General features: G+C 31.9%; 1 protein-coding gene and 1 non-coding gene across 2 annotated transcripts in view; one reads left to right on the forward strand and one right to left on the reverse strand.

Annotated features, from left to right (window-relative positions):
• Positions 1-2,346: 2,346 nt before the first annotated feature.
• Positions 2,347-2,418, forward strand: Smp_tRNA_00802_Pseudo_TTG.1.1. Its single transcript has one exon. It is a non-coding gene (tRNA).
• A 15,741-nt stretch (positions 2,419-18,159) lies between these two features.
• Smp_136400 (putative cytochrome B561) overlaps positions 18,160-19,456 on the reverse strand; it is an 11,843-nt gene continuing 10,546 nt past the window's right edge. The window contains exon 6 of the mRNA XM_018799293.1: positions 18,160-19,228. Coding sequence (XP_018651096.1) covers positions 19,078-19,228 — 151 coding nt within the window. The 3' untranslated portion in view covers positions 18,160-19,077. The remainder of the gene's footprint in view (positions 19,229-19,456) is intronic.

Here is a 19,456-nt window from a genome sequence, read left to right on the forward strand (position 1 = left end):
TGTTGATGATGGTACCCGGCTAACGGATATTGAGTATCCTGAGTTGACAATTATTTACAAATACTTGTACAATTTCGATGATGGTTGTGGTAGTTCTCCAAGTTTCAGCTCCGTACAGTAGAACTGTTTTGATGTTCGTATTGAAGATTCTCACTTTGATAATCGCTTGCGGACAGTTGTTTTGAGTTACATATGCTCTTCAACTCCAGGGATGCTATCCATGATTTGCCAGTCCTCGCCTTTACGTCTGCATCAGATCCTCTTTCTTCATCGATGATGCTGCTGATCAGCTACGTAAAATTTTCCATCTCTTCCAGTGTTTATTCATCAAGTGTGACTAGGTTACTATTCTCCTTGTTGTATTTGAAGATCTTGATTCTTTCCTTGTGTATGTTGAGGTTACTGATGCAGAGGCATTTACTACACTAGTTGTCTTCATCTGAATTTGTTGGTGTATACGGGATAGAATAACTAGTTGATCTTCAGTGTACAAATCGTTTAGTTGCATCGAAGCTGTTCATTATATTCTGTACTTCCCCTTGGATATGGAGGTCTTCATAATTTTATCAACCACTAGAAGTAAGAGGAAGCGGGAGAGTAAGCAGCCTTATCTGACTCCGGTCTTCACTTGGAATGCACCTGCCAGCTGTCCTCCATGCACCACTTTACAGTGCAGTTCGTCATACGAATTCCAGATGATGTTGAGGATGTTATCGGGTACACCACAGTGTCGAAGAAGGTTCCATGAGGTTTTCCTATTCACACCGTCAAACGCCTTCTCATACTCAAGGAAGTTGATGTAAAGTGACAAGTATCATTCAATTGATTGTTCAACGATGTCGTGATTTAGTCTGTACCCGACCGATCCTTACGGAATCCAGCCTGTTGACCTCGAAGTTGGACATCTACCGAATCAATCATCCGGTTCAGCAGCACTGTTGAAAACGTTTCCTGATATTGACAGTGGTGTGATTCCTCTGTAGTTCTCACATTTGCTTACATCTTTTTTCTTTGGTATCTTTATGAAATATCCTTCATTCCAGTCTTTCGGCACTTGTTTCTTCACCCGAATCTTCTTGAATAGAACGTGGAGCATGTTTGCAGTTACTTCTATGTTTGACTTCAGTGTCTTGGCTGGTTTGTTGTCAAGTTCTGTGGCTTTCTCACTCTTGATTTGTCTGATTGTTATCCTGATTTCTTCGATCGTTGGTGGAGTGATATCTATATGAAGGTTTGTAGGTGAAGTGAATACTAAAGGTAAATGTAATGATTAATCTTAGTATATCAGGAATCGACTAAAGTTTGACTGTATGAACAGTCATATTCCATATTATTGGTTAAGTATTATTGTACCTTCTACTCAACTAAAAAACTACAGTTTCAATCCTGTATGAGATCGGCTCTGTCCACTATTAACGATCTCTTTTACTTGTTCTATTGTTAATAGAGGTGCTTGATAAAATATATCTTTAATTATTTTCTAAACTGTTTTTTTTATATTTTTAGTTGTAATTATTTTCACAATAATTTTATCACTGAGTTTTATTTGAATAAATTTTGTTTTATTAAACTTATATGATTGGAAGTGGATAGGATGCACATTGAGGAAATCACTCAACGGAGTCACAAGGCAGGCCCTCACATGGAATCCTGAAGGCCAAAGGAGAAGAGGAAGATCAAAGAACACATTAAGCTGAAAAATGGAGACAGATATGAGAAGAATGAACAAAAATTGGATAGAACTAGGAAGGAAGGCTCAGGACAGAGTGGCTTGGAGAATGCTTGCCGGCGGTCTATGCTCCATTGGGAGTAACGGACGTAAGTAAGTAAGTAAGTAAATAAGAAAACTTATATGGTTCCTATCAAATATCAAACTGTTTAACTGTCATTTCTTTTTTTATCCATTTTTGATATAATATCAACTTTGTGAATAATTTCATATTTAGTATGAATGTATTTATGTTGATGTTTAACATTAAAACAAAAACAAACTTAAATAATTGATTTTGGTATAATAATTATCGTTATTTATTGTACACTACTTATTATTATTTTTTCATATCAGCCAAAATTTTTTTTTTTTTATTACAAATGTACAGATTATATAGAGACAAATTTAGACGTATCATTAAGTTAACAACTATTTAGTCTAATTGTATTGTTTACTTATTTTTTTTAATATTTAATTTAAGTAGTAATTTTTGACGATTTATAAATTTTATTCGCTGAAAAACAATTAGCAAAACATAATATGGTTCAATCAATTGATTGTTTTTCATTTTTAAAGTTGTATAATAATAAATAAGTAAATGTTTTTTTGAATTATTGATAATGTTGGCTATCAAGACTCAGTAGCTGAATGGATAACGCGATGGCGTTTGAAGTGAAAGGTACTGGGTTCGAGTCCCAAATAGGATGAAACGCGCATCCTGGATTGCACTGCTAGCCACTATTCATCTTTGCTTATAATGCTTGTGAATTAAGATAATATCGAAGCAATACGCATAGTATTCACATATGGCGAATAAGGGACTGACCAGTTGCAGTCCTAAACACCAATGGGAAGATTCAAACAAACAATACTAAGTGTATTGATAATGTTCGTTATCTATAAACTTAATAACAAGGTTACAAAATAGAGAGAAAAAAATCAAAATAAAAAACTAAAAATGTATTTGATATGATCTTAAATGGTTATTAAGAATATTCAAAGGGGTATTAATTTTAAAAACGGGGACGAAAACAAGTCAGTTTGTATTGAGATATTTATGGCATAAGAGAGTGGGAAGTTTGTGTTTTCAAAAAAAAACGAAAGCTTGAGATCATTAGAAAAGCAAAGGTGGGATAAATGTTCTTGTATACAAAGTAAGTAACTTCACCCCATTGCACAAGCAAGTGGTTATCAGAACTCAGTAGCTAAGTGGATAATTTTCTTTCTTAACAGTCTTAAATAGAAAGTGTATTGAACGACCGATACATATAGCTCTACTGGTGAAGATAAATTAATAAATGAACATTAAAATGGTCAGATGTGATACCATAATCATTGTTTCAACATATTGAAAATGAAAAGGTAGTTCAATCAACTTTCTATGAATTTTGTTTAATCACATGGTTTGAAATGACAAAAAATGTTTATTGTAAAACTGTCTAAGGAGGGGAAAATATACGACTGAACTTATTCATCAATTAACCGAAGATAAGATGAATACAACTTCTTATAAAATTTGGATAAAATTTGATTAACTTATATATATCATAATAAATAGTTGTACAGAAGCACATGAGAGAACATTAGTGTGGTGAATGTTTAGAGTTGTGCCGATGAATAAAAGTTATATAACTATGCTTTTGGAATTTATTGTTACAATAACTTCCCAAAAATATCAAGTTACAGCGTGATTTGTTGAAAGAGTTTTAATCCTGTTTATCTTCATGACTTTGGCCCAATCCAATTTGTTTTGGGATTTCAGAGGTTTATTTTCACTCGTTTGAGGAAGTACTCGTTTTTCACATAACATCATCAATTAATATTTGTATTGGCCTGAGAGCCCCCAAATGTCCTAGTACGGCCGAGAGTGGGAAGGGTCCGCTCTCCCTCTCGAAATACTCTCACATGGCCACGCGTATATAGCCTCTGTCAGGGAAGTCCTACTCACTGCCTTCTCGTGGCATTACTGTTGTTTACGAAATTGAGAGGACGAAAAGCGAATGTCCGGCGCTTTAACCGGGTCGGTGGACACGGAAAGTTCACCTAGGGGAGTTGGAAAACCCTGATTCCAAACCAATGGTGCACATGGGCTCCACTATCCTGAGGGAACAAATGGAGTATGAATCATTCGTTGGTCACCGAGTACCATGGGACTGCATCTCCTCACGATGCTCTATTGCCTTGTGGATCAGACCTTTAGGTCAAAGTCTCGGGGTGTGACTCCCTGAGAAAACCATTCATTGCGGTTTAGGCACCCGATCAGTTTCACACAATCATTCTTTATTCTCACATTCCCAGTGTGCATTTGAACATTTTGGTGTCTTCTATTTCATGTTATTCAATTATAATAACCACATTTAGTTCGCCTGAGGTTATTTTATTTAGGTGTTTGAATTTTCAAAGGTCTAACTATATTCATAATAATTGCTTAATCTATTGCCAAAATTGTTTTCATAAAAAAATTTACCACAGAGCATTATACAATAATAGTTGAATATACTAAGTAGTATATTATGAGTAATCCCCTTACCAATTTTTCACATTTCATACAGTCATCTTTAAAAGATATGTCTAGAATTCTCTGGAATAATACATATAATATTTGATGTAAATAGGAACGACAGAAACATGTAGTTATAAAAAATGATAAAAATAATATCGTGATATAATCAGACAAAGGTCCTGATATAGAATATAATAAATAAATATGGTCGTAGAACTCCAAGAAAACAATATTGATTAAGCTTGAAAAAATCTTCAATAGCATAAACATCACAAAATAACAAGACAAAACAGGATATTGAAGAACTATTCAATGTAAAAAGAAAGTTTTGACTTATACAAAAGGAATTTATAAGACTAACGGATGAAGTGAACAGAGTCAATCTTTCAAAGATACTATAAGGACTAATCAGATAAACATTGCCATATTGTTTTTTTATGGAGATATATGTATGCATACAAGAACGCATGCATAATCTTTCTTGTATTTCAATCTTTAAAATTTGTTAGTTTTCCTAAATATGGATTATTAAAGGATTGCCGAAGAAATGTAAGTCAGTTATTTAGTATGTCAGTCAACGCCTACTGTGCAATAGTTCAATTGCAAAGTCTTCGGTTATGATACTGAGTAACAGGAGATTCGAATCTCATGGAAAGTATAAGCTTCCTCAAGGCTGCAGATAAAATTCCCGGTTTAGTGGGAAATGTTTTGAAGTCTGAGTTTGGGGCTTTCTACTGATAGTTTCTAGTCTCCTAACATCAGCCACACCAAATTAGTTGTTACTTAAACTCAGGAATAAATTAAATTGCTAGGAAAAGAAAGTTTTGATCTTAATGGAAATAAAAAGATGGAGAAACGAAAGTGGTTTTAAAATTTATTAATAGAAACTTTTACTTGATAAATTTTTCTAAAACTGGTGAACAGTAATAAATGTACCAAATCTCTTTTAAGTACAATAACCAGATGGCAAGCGGGAATTACTGTGACTTAATTTTATCGCTTTATATATACGCCTAACGTCTTTAATGAATAACGTTACCCTTTTGAAACTAAGCTCTACTTAAGATACTCCATATCTATTGGCCGGATACCATCGATAACAACCTACTCCGGAAGAGAACAAACTAGCTTCCAGCTGAAGAGGAAATTAGGAAAAGACGTTGGAGGTGGACAGGACACATCACAGCAATCATCAAACTCCATTTAGAGAGGAGAGATCAAACTTATAATCCTCAAAGCAAGATAAAAACAAGCAATACCTTTCAACCAACTACGTCTCTCTTGTTTAAAATAGCCATATAAATCATGTAGACTTAGGCTTGTTGTCTATTACACAGACGCGTTATGCACACAATTTTTTCAGCTGTATTTATCTTGCTAAAACCATATACACAAACTGACTCAAATACAGCTATAGTTTGGACAGTAAACTGTCCATTGAAAAACGTATTTGTTTGATATTTTCACCAACAAAGGAGGTCAATGGTCTTTCATCACCATCCTTGCAGTCTTCATAGATCAACTTATAATGGCTACAGGAGCTAATTTTCTCAACGAATTGTCACCATAAACTGTGCGAGAGACTTCAATTTTTACCAAACATTTGCTTTTGAGCCGTTGTTTCATTTATTATTTAACTTCCTTCTCCTAAAAGAACAAAAATCATTACCCGTTTTATCGTCATAAGACTTTTTAGAGCTTATGTGCTGTTACACAGTAAATTGACATAATTAGTATAGTGGTAGGTAAAGGAAATAAATATCAGTATAGAATTGTGGAGATTGTTTATTTTTGATTGAGATTATGAAACGATCAATTTTAGATAACCATTGACAACCTATAAGCACTGGAGGCTATCTCATCCCACTATGGGACTTCTTAGCAGTGTGCATCCGTAATCCCGCACGCGGGATTCAAATCCAGAATCTTCAGTCTCGCCCGCAAACTCACGTGAACCTGTAGACCAGTGTGCCAGTATCCAATCATGTTAATGTCTAACTTCAACCAATCCACGATATTGCACGATTTTGATCGATTAATAATCTGAGTAAGAAAAATAAAGTCAGTCGATGATAGAAGATAAGACTTAGGCATTGAACAGTTTATAAAATGTTCAACAAATTCAGTTACTACAGGACGATAATTGTACTTATTGAAAAGCTGAAATTTCCACTAGCTAATAGACTGGATACCGAGTTCGAACAAACTGGATGTGATGGGCATTTCAGGACAATTTGTCCAATTTTTTGTTTAATTATATTCATGACTAAAAACCTCGTTAGTATAGTTCATATATTTACTTATTCAGTAAATATATGAATAATCAAAAACAATGAAAAATCTAGACTATAGATAGTTTTTTCCAAACAAATTTACCAGTATCAGTTTTGAGTTCGATTTATAGTGAACTGACTGCTACGTTTAATTAGAAACAAAAAACTAGCGACTTCTCACAATGTTTTAAGCATTGTTTTTCTGTTAAATATTTAGATGAAAGTGTTTAATTGATCACACGACTGCCTAACTAACTTGATTAATCTTAAAATTAGTATAAACGGTTATCATATTTTCATAATAGCAACTAAAAGCATATTTAAAAGTCAAAGTCAAAATAACATTGAGTAACTAGACCTATGAACCGGCATCCAACGGTGTTAATGTCAAACCTTGACTAATCCACGATGTCCTACGGCCATCCTTCATTGTCTTCAATTGGTAACTGCCTCACGCTCAACACGATAGAACCTCACTGGTCATGGCTTTACCACTAGAAGTCGGAGAATCCTCTCTCTAAACCAGTCATTAGTGAGCACATGATGCCGAGTGCGGGATCTTGGATATGCTCTGCTGCGGAGTTCCATGATATAATGAAATGTCCGTTCAGTGTTTCGAGGTTTTCAATGGTGGTCTAATATTGATCGGTTCATGGATTCAATGGAATTCAGAAATCTCCACAGCCCTAAACTGACAACTAAATTATAATAAAAACTGCGATCTGAATAAAAAGCACAAATTAACAAAATCATATTTAACCTGCTAAACAGAATATTAGAGAATAATATTTGATGGTCTTACAAAAAGCACTTCTTTGTACGATTGGTATGAGTTGTGTGAATGAATTAAGGCAATATCGAGCAAAACGCACAGCATGCAGATATACCAATAAGAGACTGGTCAATTGCAGTCCCAAGCATCAATGGAAAGATTCGAACTAACAATGCTAAGCGAATTTAAACTTCACCCCATTGCACAAGCAAGTGGCTATCAGAACTCAGTAGCAAAGGGGATCTCTCGTTGGCGTTTGAAGCGAAAAGTACTGGGTTTGAGTCCCAGAGTGGACATCAACTCTGAGATACAGGTACATCTAGCTGACTAGTCCCAAATAGGACGAAACTTGCTTCCTGGATTCCACTGCTAGTCACTATCCATCTTTGCTTAGAATTTAAATTGGTTTATTATAAATACTGGTTGTATACAAGAAAGTATAGAATCAGTTAATTATTTTTAATGACTATAAACATAAAGATTTTGGTATGTATAACTAAGTTTATGAACCGTCTAGATATTCCATTGTGTTAGAAACAACATCTAGAGGTATAGGAAGAAGCAGATAGAATTTTACACATAAATTAGAAAACTACATACTTGAAAGCTCATACTGATTAAGTGTGCAAGTATAACGCTTTTTATTGTTCTCCTCTGTCTTTTTATTAACCTTGAATGGTGATATTCTGAAATACGATAGTGGACTTCCCTAGTTGTGCACTTACTATAACTGGTTCTACGGTAACAGCTAGACTTTAATCAAAACACGTCACTATCATTCAACATATGTCAATAAATATTATTATCTTATTTACAAGCATAAAGTTAAATTGAAACTTGACCTTAATTTTTGATAGATTACTGTTTCTTTAAATACAGAATAAACAGATAATGATTACATATAATAACAGTTTTTATTTATGTTGGATGGCTGATTAATAATGAACTATTTTCTACATATTTACAATGATCTGTTAAAAATATCAAAACATTACTTTGCAGATAAATGATATGACTTTTAAGTAAATCAAATCGTGTACTTGAATAATAAATGTTCAATATAAAATAACAATTGGTAGGAAATAATTGTCAGCATATGATATTTATAAACTTATTTGGTAATTGGATTAGCTAATATGTAATTGAATTAAGCTACCAGACTTCTCTCTGTAGGTTTTTTCCTCATTCAGTATAAACAAATATGATTAAATATACTGGCTCAGTGGTCTAGAGGTTAAGCGCTCGCGCGCGAGACTGATAGATCTTGGGTTCGAATCTCACCAGGCGGGATCGTGGATGCACACTGCTGAGGAGTACCACAATAGGACCGAACATTCGTCCCGTGCTTCCAGGTTTTCCATAGTGGTCTAGCTTCAATTGACTCGTGAATTCAACTATAAAAAAGAAATTTACTAAAATCTCCACAAAACACCTCCTGAAAATATGAAATAGTTTAAAAACAAGTAACAAAGGACAGATAGCTTTGCATTTTCAAATAACAGATACTAATAAGTATTCACAGCTGACAATCAACAGGCGTTTAACACAATAAAAATAGCTTTAATATCACTGGTGTCATATATTCACATATTCAACAGAAGGTTGATTCGAGACTAATTTCCACTGCCAATCGATGTCACTTGATACATTGAAAGAGAAACAACAATTGATTAATTGTTCGTCTCGATTAGGTACTTGTTAACAATTTGCGATCACTACACAATACTGCATAGAACCTATGTTATATAAGCATTAAAAACTGGGATACTATGGGGATATTAAGAAGTAATTTCGAACCTCAGTCAGTTAAGAATATCATACGATCATTCTGACCATTCTAATTTACAAATGGCACAATTTTGAAGTATTCATATCATAAAAGATACAAAAGTTCATCTTTTTCACCAAATAACATTGTCTAATGCATGCCTTATTTCGGCCTTTGTAAAATAACACAATAATTATGGTTTATATTTGGAGGGCATGACGTCGAGGTTATTAAAAAAAATAATAATTTATTCATGAAAATATGCCTTAAATCATGAGTGTATAAGAAGAAAAAAAACACGTACATATATAAGAACTTTCGTCTAAATTAGAATGAATAGTTCCACAATATTTGGACTCCGAGTTGATATAAGACATTAAATAGGAATAATATATTTGTAAAATCTCAACGAATGAATTTGAAGTAAATCCAACGTTTCACCTGGCAATCTGGGAAATTTTCTTGAAAAAAGCTTGGACCAGATTGCCAGGAGAAACGTCGGATTTACTCCAACTTCATTCGCTGAGTTTTTACAAATATATTATTCCTATTTAAAACACGTACTAATTATTTAATCATAATTATGAATAAATTATTTTGAACTATATAATAAAATTAATGAATGATTATTTATGGTTTCGTGTTTTATAATGAATTATATTTATTTATTTATTTTCTCTTTTAAAAAAAAAATAGATAAATTAAAACTTTTTTTCCATATCAACCAATCAACTAATAGATCAATATCAGGAAATAATTTTCCACAAGTATACACAACACATAACCTACTGAAACAGATACCATCTTCATGAAAAGTTTGAGCAATAAGAAATAAGCTTAGAATTTCTTAATAACGTCTCCTCATTACTCAAGTTTTTCTCTTTTTTTTTTTGTATTTTGATAAGATCAAATAAATTGTATACCATTTAAAGTGTTTGATTGGTCGCTGTTATAATAAACATACTGTAGGTCATATCCTCAAGGTAATATGATATTTGCCTACTTTTCAATCAAATGAATAACGGATATAGACTGTAAAAATTAATTCAGTAAATCAATTATATAGTAAAAAAGAAAGATTACTTATGAAAAATTCTTACTAAAGACTTCATTTAAACCAAGTCAATTAAACAACACTTTATTTAAGTATACTCTATTAGTATAAATGACAGTTTATAAGAACAATAGAATCGGTGGTGATTGTCATAATGAGTAAATCAGAGGTGGTCATTTTTGATTTTTTTTTTATGATCCGCAAATCGTTTTATTTCTTATCTTTCTTATAGATAATAAAACGCTACTGAATAATGTCAGTATTATCTTTAAGTGAGACCAATATTAGGTATCAGCAAGAGTTGCCATATTGACATTAGAGATATATAGAAAAAACACAGTTGAATTAGCCTATTTTAAATATCACTGAGGAATAATAATTAAATAGCTTGGGAAATAATGTGACATTAGTAAATGTCAAATTATTCTTCGAAATTTCATGGACTACCGTCATACCGATGAAATGGAATAACTTGTACAATGATTGTCAATATCATGAATACAGTTTTCAATACTAAGTTAATTCTACAGAAAAAGCTATGCAGTAAATATCCAACTAGGGGATAGTTTCGTTAAGGATTAATATCATTTGTAAAACAGAAATTATAAAATACTGGACAGCTGCTCTGTAACAAGTGATATTCAACTGTATACGAAGTAAGACAACAATTCATAGAATGATACTTGTGTTGTTTTTTGTGGGTTGATTGTATTTGTGATTGTAAAACAATGAACTGCAACTCAATGCTCCAAAATTTAAGTGCCTGCCACATTATCTCAAGATTCTACATTTGATAGATAATGTAGTCTTAGCTTTGAACTTCCAATGAGTTCTGATTATGATGAAATATATATCAAGCACATCGTAGTCCTAAAAGTTTTTGAAACTCATATTTACACTGATCGACACGATAAATGTCTTTAAAATGAAAAATTTGTTTAACGAAAGAAGAGTGATTTGATATCGATATTTATTTTATTCAGTCTTGAATATTTGAACAATAATTTTAGAAAGTCAAGAGTACCCTTTTCAGATGTATTGGGATTATTTACATCACACTGTATGGCTATTTAAAAAAATACACTCTAGTCCTAATATTTGACCAGCCTTCATTTCCGAACTGTTTATTTATTAAAACAGTTAGTTTAGTTCTTTTCGAGGTCAATTTTACTCTAGAAAGATGAACAAGATTTATAACTTCTTAGCTGATTAATATGAGTTAGACTTATGAAACAATAAATACATTACAAATTGGTTCATTAAGAATCATCGTGTTTAGATGTTAGCTGTGAAAAAGTTCTAATGAATGATTGTCATATTCTATCAAAAAATTTCAAAATCTGATATATTCTAGACAATTATCCTGGAATATCTAAGGATCATCGAGATTAATTGATCATATTATCATGTAGTGAAGTAATCAAAAATCTAGTCGATTTATTTAAAATAAATAAGAATGTAAAATTTTTTAAAATGAATCATGATAATGAATATACAAAGCATTTACAACTGATCAAATACATCAGTCTCATGTTTCCTGAAAAACTAACCAAGTTTTAAAGAAATTATAGATTTGATCTTCATCATAAATCGGTTATTGAATATTTACTAAAACGTCGTCACAAATTTTATTGTTTAGTAATCATTACATAAAGTATAGTTAGAAAGGCTTTGCTGTATGGACATATGCATTCGATGTTCATTTCTACATCAATCAGTTATGAATTCTAAAATCAAATGAATCCCAAACTAAAACTATTAATCACATTTACTTCCTTATACCCGTTATCGCTCATGGAGCATGAGCCACCAACCATTATTCACCAACTAACTATGTCCTAGGTTCTCTTCTCTAATTGTCCCAAAGCATTATCCACTCTCTTGCTGTCTGCCTCCAGTTCGCGGCGCAATGTGTTGTTGGTCTGCGCCTTTCCCTTTTCCCTTCAGGATCCCATATTATAGCTTGCTTCTTCACTCAGTTTGATGACTTCGGCAATGTGTTCTACACACCTCTAAGATCTTTTCCTAATTGCCTCCTCAGCTCGAAGCTGGTCTGTTCTCTACTACAGCAGGTAGTGAATGACGATACCCGGTCAACGGATATGATGCATCTTGTGCAGATAACTGTTTATAAAAACCCGAAAAGTTTTCATGATAGTTGTAGTACTTCACCAAGTTTTAGCTCCACATAACAGAATCGTCATTACGTCTGTATTGGAAACTCTGACTTTAATGTTGACTGACAGTTCTCTTGACTTTCAGTATTTCATCAGGAGTCGGAATGCTGCATTCTCTTTGCCTTAATTACTATTGATAAGCTCCACAAATAAATCGAAATAATCTAGAAAAAGATTAGAAAATATAATCTATTTGAGAAAGAATTCAGTATCATCATTACACTTAAGCTTGTACACTATTCTCACACTCAATGTAGACAACAATAAGAGGATAATATTGAACTCTGACTAGAGTGTTCAACATTTTTCATTACTACGACAGTATTGTAGTGAACGAAAACTGAGGTACGGTAAAATAATTTATTAGTTTACGAGAAATCATAAAGTGAATTTCTAAAATCTGAAAATTATACATTGAATATATCATTTCCATATTTTCCTTGAGTCGTCTTTTACATACTCCATCGTTCATCCAATTCTGTTGTTATTCCGAATGATCTGTTTTCTTTCCTCTTCTCTTTATTTCAATCATCTTTTGGTTAGCGTTCCACTCCTAAACCCTGTTGCATACTATTTATATCTGTAAGTATGAGTAGCACAAACCATAGTATTATTAAAAGCAAAGATGGATAGTGGGTAGCAGTGGAATCCAGGACGCAAGTTTCGTCCTATTTGGGACTCGTCAGCTGGATGTACCTGCATCTCAGAGTTGATGTTCACTCTGGGACTCGAACCCAGTACCTTTCGCTTCAAACGCCATCGTGTTATTATTAACAACGATATTTTTATTTTCAGTACATTTATAAAGATGTCTTCTTCAAGTTTATTCATGAACGGATTTTCAACTAGATTCAAAACTTCATTGATCTTTTGATAGATGTTTCTTTTTTTGATAAACTGAACGTTTTGTAAATTCGAATTAAGTTTTAATTGATATAGCTATTAATACGTTGAACAACAAAAAGTCAGCAAGAAAATAATTTTAAAAACTTTTTTCACTCATCGGCAAATCACAAATATCCAATATTAATTCAAATATCATTTATTTAATACCGAAATAGTTGCAAACTATAAAAACTGAATCTAGTTTGAACATTTACAATTTACAAATAAGAATTCACAAATTAATCTAAAGGTAATTATTTTCTTTGAAATACTGAATTAAGAAGATAAGAAATATATTATAATGAAGTTTCAAATAAATAAATAATGACGAGTCATACTGCGCGACAGTTCTCTCTGTTCTACTTTACGGCTGCGAAGCGTGGCCATCAAGGGTAGAAAATGTCTTAGAAATATTGCCAGAATCTTCTGGGATCACCGAGTAAGTAATAGTGAGGTTAGACTAAGAGTATTAGGGAATGATGATAAATCATCCGATGAGGTTGTAAATCTACATCGACTAAACTGGTTGGGCCACGAGTTACATATGCCTGAACACCGATTATCACGACTTACAATACTGACTAGTTTTGGAGACAGTTGGAAGAATGTTAGGGGCGGCCAAACCAAAACGTGGCGTCAGTTCATAAGGTCATTAACTTCTAGTAGGATCCATATTGATAGATGCGGACTACTTGGTTGGGGTCCGCGTAACTATCGTAACCAATGGTTGGTGACTATGAGTGACATGGCTCAGAATCGATCACAATGGTGTAGGTGTATACACTCTTTGTCTTCCCTTAGACGGTGAGATTAAAAATGCTTTATACCTTTCTTTCGAACAACTAACTCTCTCTTTCTGTATTATATCCTTATACACAATCTTTCTTTTGTATATTGCAACTATTGAAGTAACTATTTCTATGAATTTTGTGTTGATCTTGTTGTGCTAATAAGGTTTGACAACTTGTACCGATGCATATATGAGTTTAGTTCTATGTTGTAGCTAACTGACTGATAAATAATTCATAGGTTTCATTTATTCTTGAGTTGTTATTACATTTTGCAAGATTTCAATATTAAAACTAGAAATAAACATGAATTCAATTTTCATTCAATAAATAAATATATTAATTAGACAATTACAATTTTTTGATTAATTTCAATTTATTTTGTAGTCTATTTCTAGAAAAACTTATTACTTTATTCAATAACGTTTTTTAGCTGTAATTCAAATGTCAATCTATAAAGCGAATACTCAATAAGACAAATTGTCATATCTTTAAATAAGAAGAGAAACTAGACTAATTAGTAATAATTATAGTTCGTTGTAATAATCTCTACTCATTAATATAAACGTATTAGTGGACAGAGTTGTCAAATTTCATAGTATCCCATCTGTATTCTAAATGTATTAGCATATTTTGTGAATAACATAACCATCTTATTCAATTGGATTTAGTATTATTATTTTTTTTCTTAATTATCCTTATTTTTCAGAAAATAATTTGAAAAGATACATGAGATACTGATTGATCAATTACATAGAGCTAAATCCCGTTGACGAGTCTTGAACAATACAAAATGCTCCAATTATATTCCACTGTCGACCACTATGTACAATTTGAAAAAAAACCACACAACAGTTAAGAAATATTATTTTTGTTTATTAATAACTCGCCTTTTACCAACAAATTTAAGTAGTAAGAGATAGTGAGCAGGGACTCTCAAAAGTAAGTTTCATGTTAGTTGCTATCTGCCAAAAAATTGGGCATTTTCAATTTTGATGGAAGTGATAACCTTAATGAGATTGAAACCTACGTACAACAAAACCACAATTATATTAATCAAAAATTATGACTAAATCTCAGAAATGTACTAATTATTCTATGGAATTTGAAATCTTTATGTGAATGTTTTCATTACGGATCAATATCAACTGTTTCTCTATTGCATAATAAATATCAGTTCATAGAAAGAACCGTATACGAAATTCAGCAAATGTCTACCTACTAAATGACTACAGATAAGGTAGTTTCAAGTTAACCAAGTAAATCCTACTACAAGATTCAATAAACTAAAAAAAATACGTTAAATGAATAGAATGAATACATGAAGTGTAGTCAGAATATGGATTTAAAAACAAAAATTCAGGACAAAGATAACGGACACATGGAGTTATTACATGTTATGGTATTAAATGTCTATAAAAATAAGTCCACTATAAATTGATTTATTGAATGAATATGATTTTTTTACTAGAAAATTTTGTATTGATTATATTGATTGGCCTGAGATTTGGAATATTCCAAAGTTGTAGTGGTACACATTGAAAAAAACTTATTCTTTTATGGCCCGTGATTTGAATGCTGGTAGATCATGTGAATGATTCTATCGCCTATCCTCGTATATAATCATCGACTTAAATCGAGTTGATGAACAACGGAATTTAAAAAAGTCAAATACGAGAATGGATTTCGAATACATGTATTTCATACAATCGTTGATTCAAATAAACGGTCGAAGGAACGAAGCTTAGTGACGTGCGGTGGAGAAGGCGAGTGAGCCAACTCGGTTTAATCAAGAGTGGATCGATATTTATAGTCAGATAAAAATAAGTTACAGACATATGATGAATAAAATAGGAAATGAAGACACACATACGCTTACATAAAAACAGTCAAGGTTTATAAGCGAATGGTTAACAATGTTAAAATATAGCTTGAGAAGAATGGATAAATTGGCTTGTCCAAAAGCTAGAATTAAGCTATGTGGGCTCGACATAGGACCAGCCACTACAATTCTATACTTTATAGTGTTAGGACTGTAGATGTTGATTACACATTCTACATAAATCTATTTCATTTGTTTTCTAAAAGTATCAAACTGAAAATCCGTCTGTGAATAGAGCTGAAAAAAATTATGATTGTTAAATACTTCTAAAGAGACTTTATTCACTAATTTCTACATCGAAGTTTGTAATGATGATTCAGCTCAGAAATATAGTGAAAGTATCATCAGTAAATTATAGATTTCTGATACAGTTACACTACCGAAAATGTCACTGTTTGATTAGAAATTAATACAACTGAACTTAATGGTCAAGATCATAACTACATCGTTTAATAGTAACTAAATGATTAACAAACTAAGTTAATTAATTACCATGATTAATCTCATACACTTTAAAAGGGTTATTAAGAATTTTAAAAATGTATAGTAATTATAGGTTACTTTCTGTTAAAACTAATAAACTATAAATAAGTGGTGCATCGACTCTGGGCGTTTCTAACACAAAGTATATTAATACGTTTCATCCAAAAATTGACTACGGTAATTTCGTGGGTGTACACTGATGAGAATACCCATGCTTGGTCTAAATAGCTAACCAGTGCTTTCTAGTTTTTTTATAGTTGTATAGCTTAAATCAATCTGTAATGGAAACTATAAAAATGAAATAAGAGTTTAATATATATACCTCTCCTGATTCTTATAATAGTGAAGAATAAATAATTTAAATTTCGATTTTCTTACTAAGTTGTATAGGTGCTCCATTCATTTTAATATAAACCAGTTGAAGATTTTCAAGTATGCTCTTTGATCAGTTTTTCAAATCTGACAAAAAAACCATAATTTAAAATCTCTGATACTCTTATTCCTCTCCTTTCTGTAGTGAATTCCTCTAGTAGGTGAATAAACTCTATATACTACACTTGTAGAGTGGTTCCTTTAGATATAACCACAATGAACACGCATTTTTAGAAAATCTTTACGTTAGACCAAAAAAGGAAGGAACTAAGGTCGGAAATATAAACCATTTTGTGAGGACCCAATGACCTAAAGATTAAGCACTCACCGTCAAGCCTAATGGTACTAAGTTCGATCATTGGTTAGGTTACAAATGCCTACTGGTGAGTTTCATACTAAAATGAAACGGCTCTCTGTTGACTACTGATTTTCAACAGTTTTCTAACTTAAGTTCTCCACAAAATTCAAATGTCTCTTGTTATAAGTACGGGTATGGCTATGGTTACTTATTCACAGTTACAGATATCCGAAGATTAGATTGGAATCAATACATTACAACAACTAGGTTATACTTGACAAAAGATGTAGAGTAGACAGAAGTATATTTCTCAACATCAAACTAATCATTTAGATGTGATGTATTCACATCCTTTAGTCTTAACCTGCTGGACTTATCACAGCTTACATAAGCTAGATTGAACTTTGCCAACTCCTCTAAAATAATAAAGGAGAAATTGTTAACACAATTCAGATTGTTAGCCGTCTTTCGACTGTATCAGTGTAAACCTTAAAAATGTCTAAAGGATGTGTTACACTTTAAACAGAAGCATCCTCACATAATCGAAAACTACTTGTGACAATATAAAGAGATAAATCCCATCAATGAGAAAACTACACAATACGTCAACAGTTTATTCTGTATTCTTAGTGCAGAACACTACGGCATATACAGAGATCTTTTAATCAGGAAATCTACTGTAGAGACCATATATATGTTTTTGGCTTAGATAAATAACTTATTAGAATTTTTAACAAAGACAAAAATTTGGACAAGGAATCCTAAATTCTTCTGAGAAAATATTTGTTTCTACCTGATCCTACGATATACTCAGATCTTATTTTTAACACTTTCATCTTTATTAACACTGAAAGTTCAAACATACCAGACTAAACGAGATAAAATTTTAACTAATTAAGTACATGGACAACATGTATAACAAATGACAGTAAGTGGCCTAGTCCATTTCACATCACTATATTAATTTTACTTTGAATGACTCTCATTACTGTTCATTGATTCATTCTAAGTTGTGTTTTCATACTTGAATTGTTACTATTCCATAAACGCTCAAGAACACAAATTTTAATGACTTTTCATGCACTGGAATATAACGATACTAGAAGGAGCTTTGCATACATACTAAAGATAGGAATTGCTAAGGTAAACGTAGATAAATAAACATATTGACATTAAAACAGAAAAAACATCTTCAATAATCAATTGAATTATTACTGACAAACACACAGACAAACAAATGACTGATCAATAAAGTTCAATTACACCATTATCATAAATAAGAAAATAAATTCAACTTGCAAAGAAAACTAATAGTAGCAATAATAATAATAATAAAAAGATTAAGTCGGCTCTCTATTTTTTTTCTCTTTCAAGTAAATAAACAAACTCATAAGTGTCACATGTTCACAGATAGAAATATATTTGTTTTTTGGAAAACAAGGACAATAATCACTAGTTTGTTAAATCATACAGATTAAAACAACAAATGAAGCGAAATACAAAAAAAAGTGGGCGCGAATAAAACCATTTTTCCCAACTCATCATGACATAGACATCACATGTTGTACAAACCAATCTGTAAGGAAGAAATTTAGTAGTATAATGATCACATATTTACTGGCAGAATTACAGATAAAATAAGAAAATATTCACAAATTAAGCATAGACAAAAAAGAGTCGACGATGTACAAATATCAATGACCGGAAAATAGAAGTACACATTTTTACGACAACAACCACAACACCTATAAATAAATCTGAATAAATAATTTTTTTCCGAAATATTATCTGATTTGATGATAATAGACATTTCAATATATCACGAGATCAAGTTAGTCACAAAAAAATTGGATTAAAGAACAACGGATAATGCGAAGTGACCAAACAAAAATACATCACCATATAACAAGTTGAATAGAACTGAAGCGTAACAAATAACTATAGTCGGTTTGAATGTAGGTATGATGGTTTCAGACACATTATTTCATGACAAAATGAAAATAAATGTTTGGGAGTGAAGCAGTGAAAACGGTTAACTGATCGTAATTCGGTTAAAATATTAGGTAATAATACATTAATTGATAAATTTAATTCACATAATTATTTTTTATTTATTCTTGTAGTGCACGATGTTCTGGAGACATTGTTTCAATACGACGATAGTTTGGATGTTGAGTTAAATAAAATATCAGACCACAGAATACTACCAATACAACACCAAGTAAATTGCCGATTAATTCACCAGCTTTCAAAACTGGATAACTAAACAACAAATAAATAGATAATTTTTATTAGAAAATATATAACAATTAAATTGATGTAACTGTTGATGATTTACGAAAAAAAATAATCGAAATAATTGAAGATTATTATAAGCAAAGATGGATAGTAGCTAGGAGTAGAATCCAGGATGCGCGTTTTGTCTTACTTGGGACTCGTCAGCTGGATGTACCTGCATCTCAGAGTTGATGTTCACTCCGGGACTCGAAA

The sequence above is a fragment of the Schistosoma mansoni genome, chromosome 3 (genome assembly GCF_000237925.1).
Source record: "Schistosoma mansoni strain Puerto Rico chromosome 3, complete genome".
NCBI lineage: Eukaryota > Metazoa > Platyhelminthes > Trematoda > Strigeidida > Schistosomatidae > Schistosoma > Schistosoma mansoni.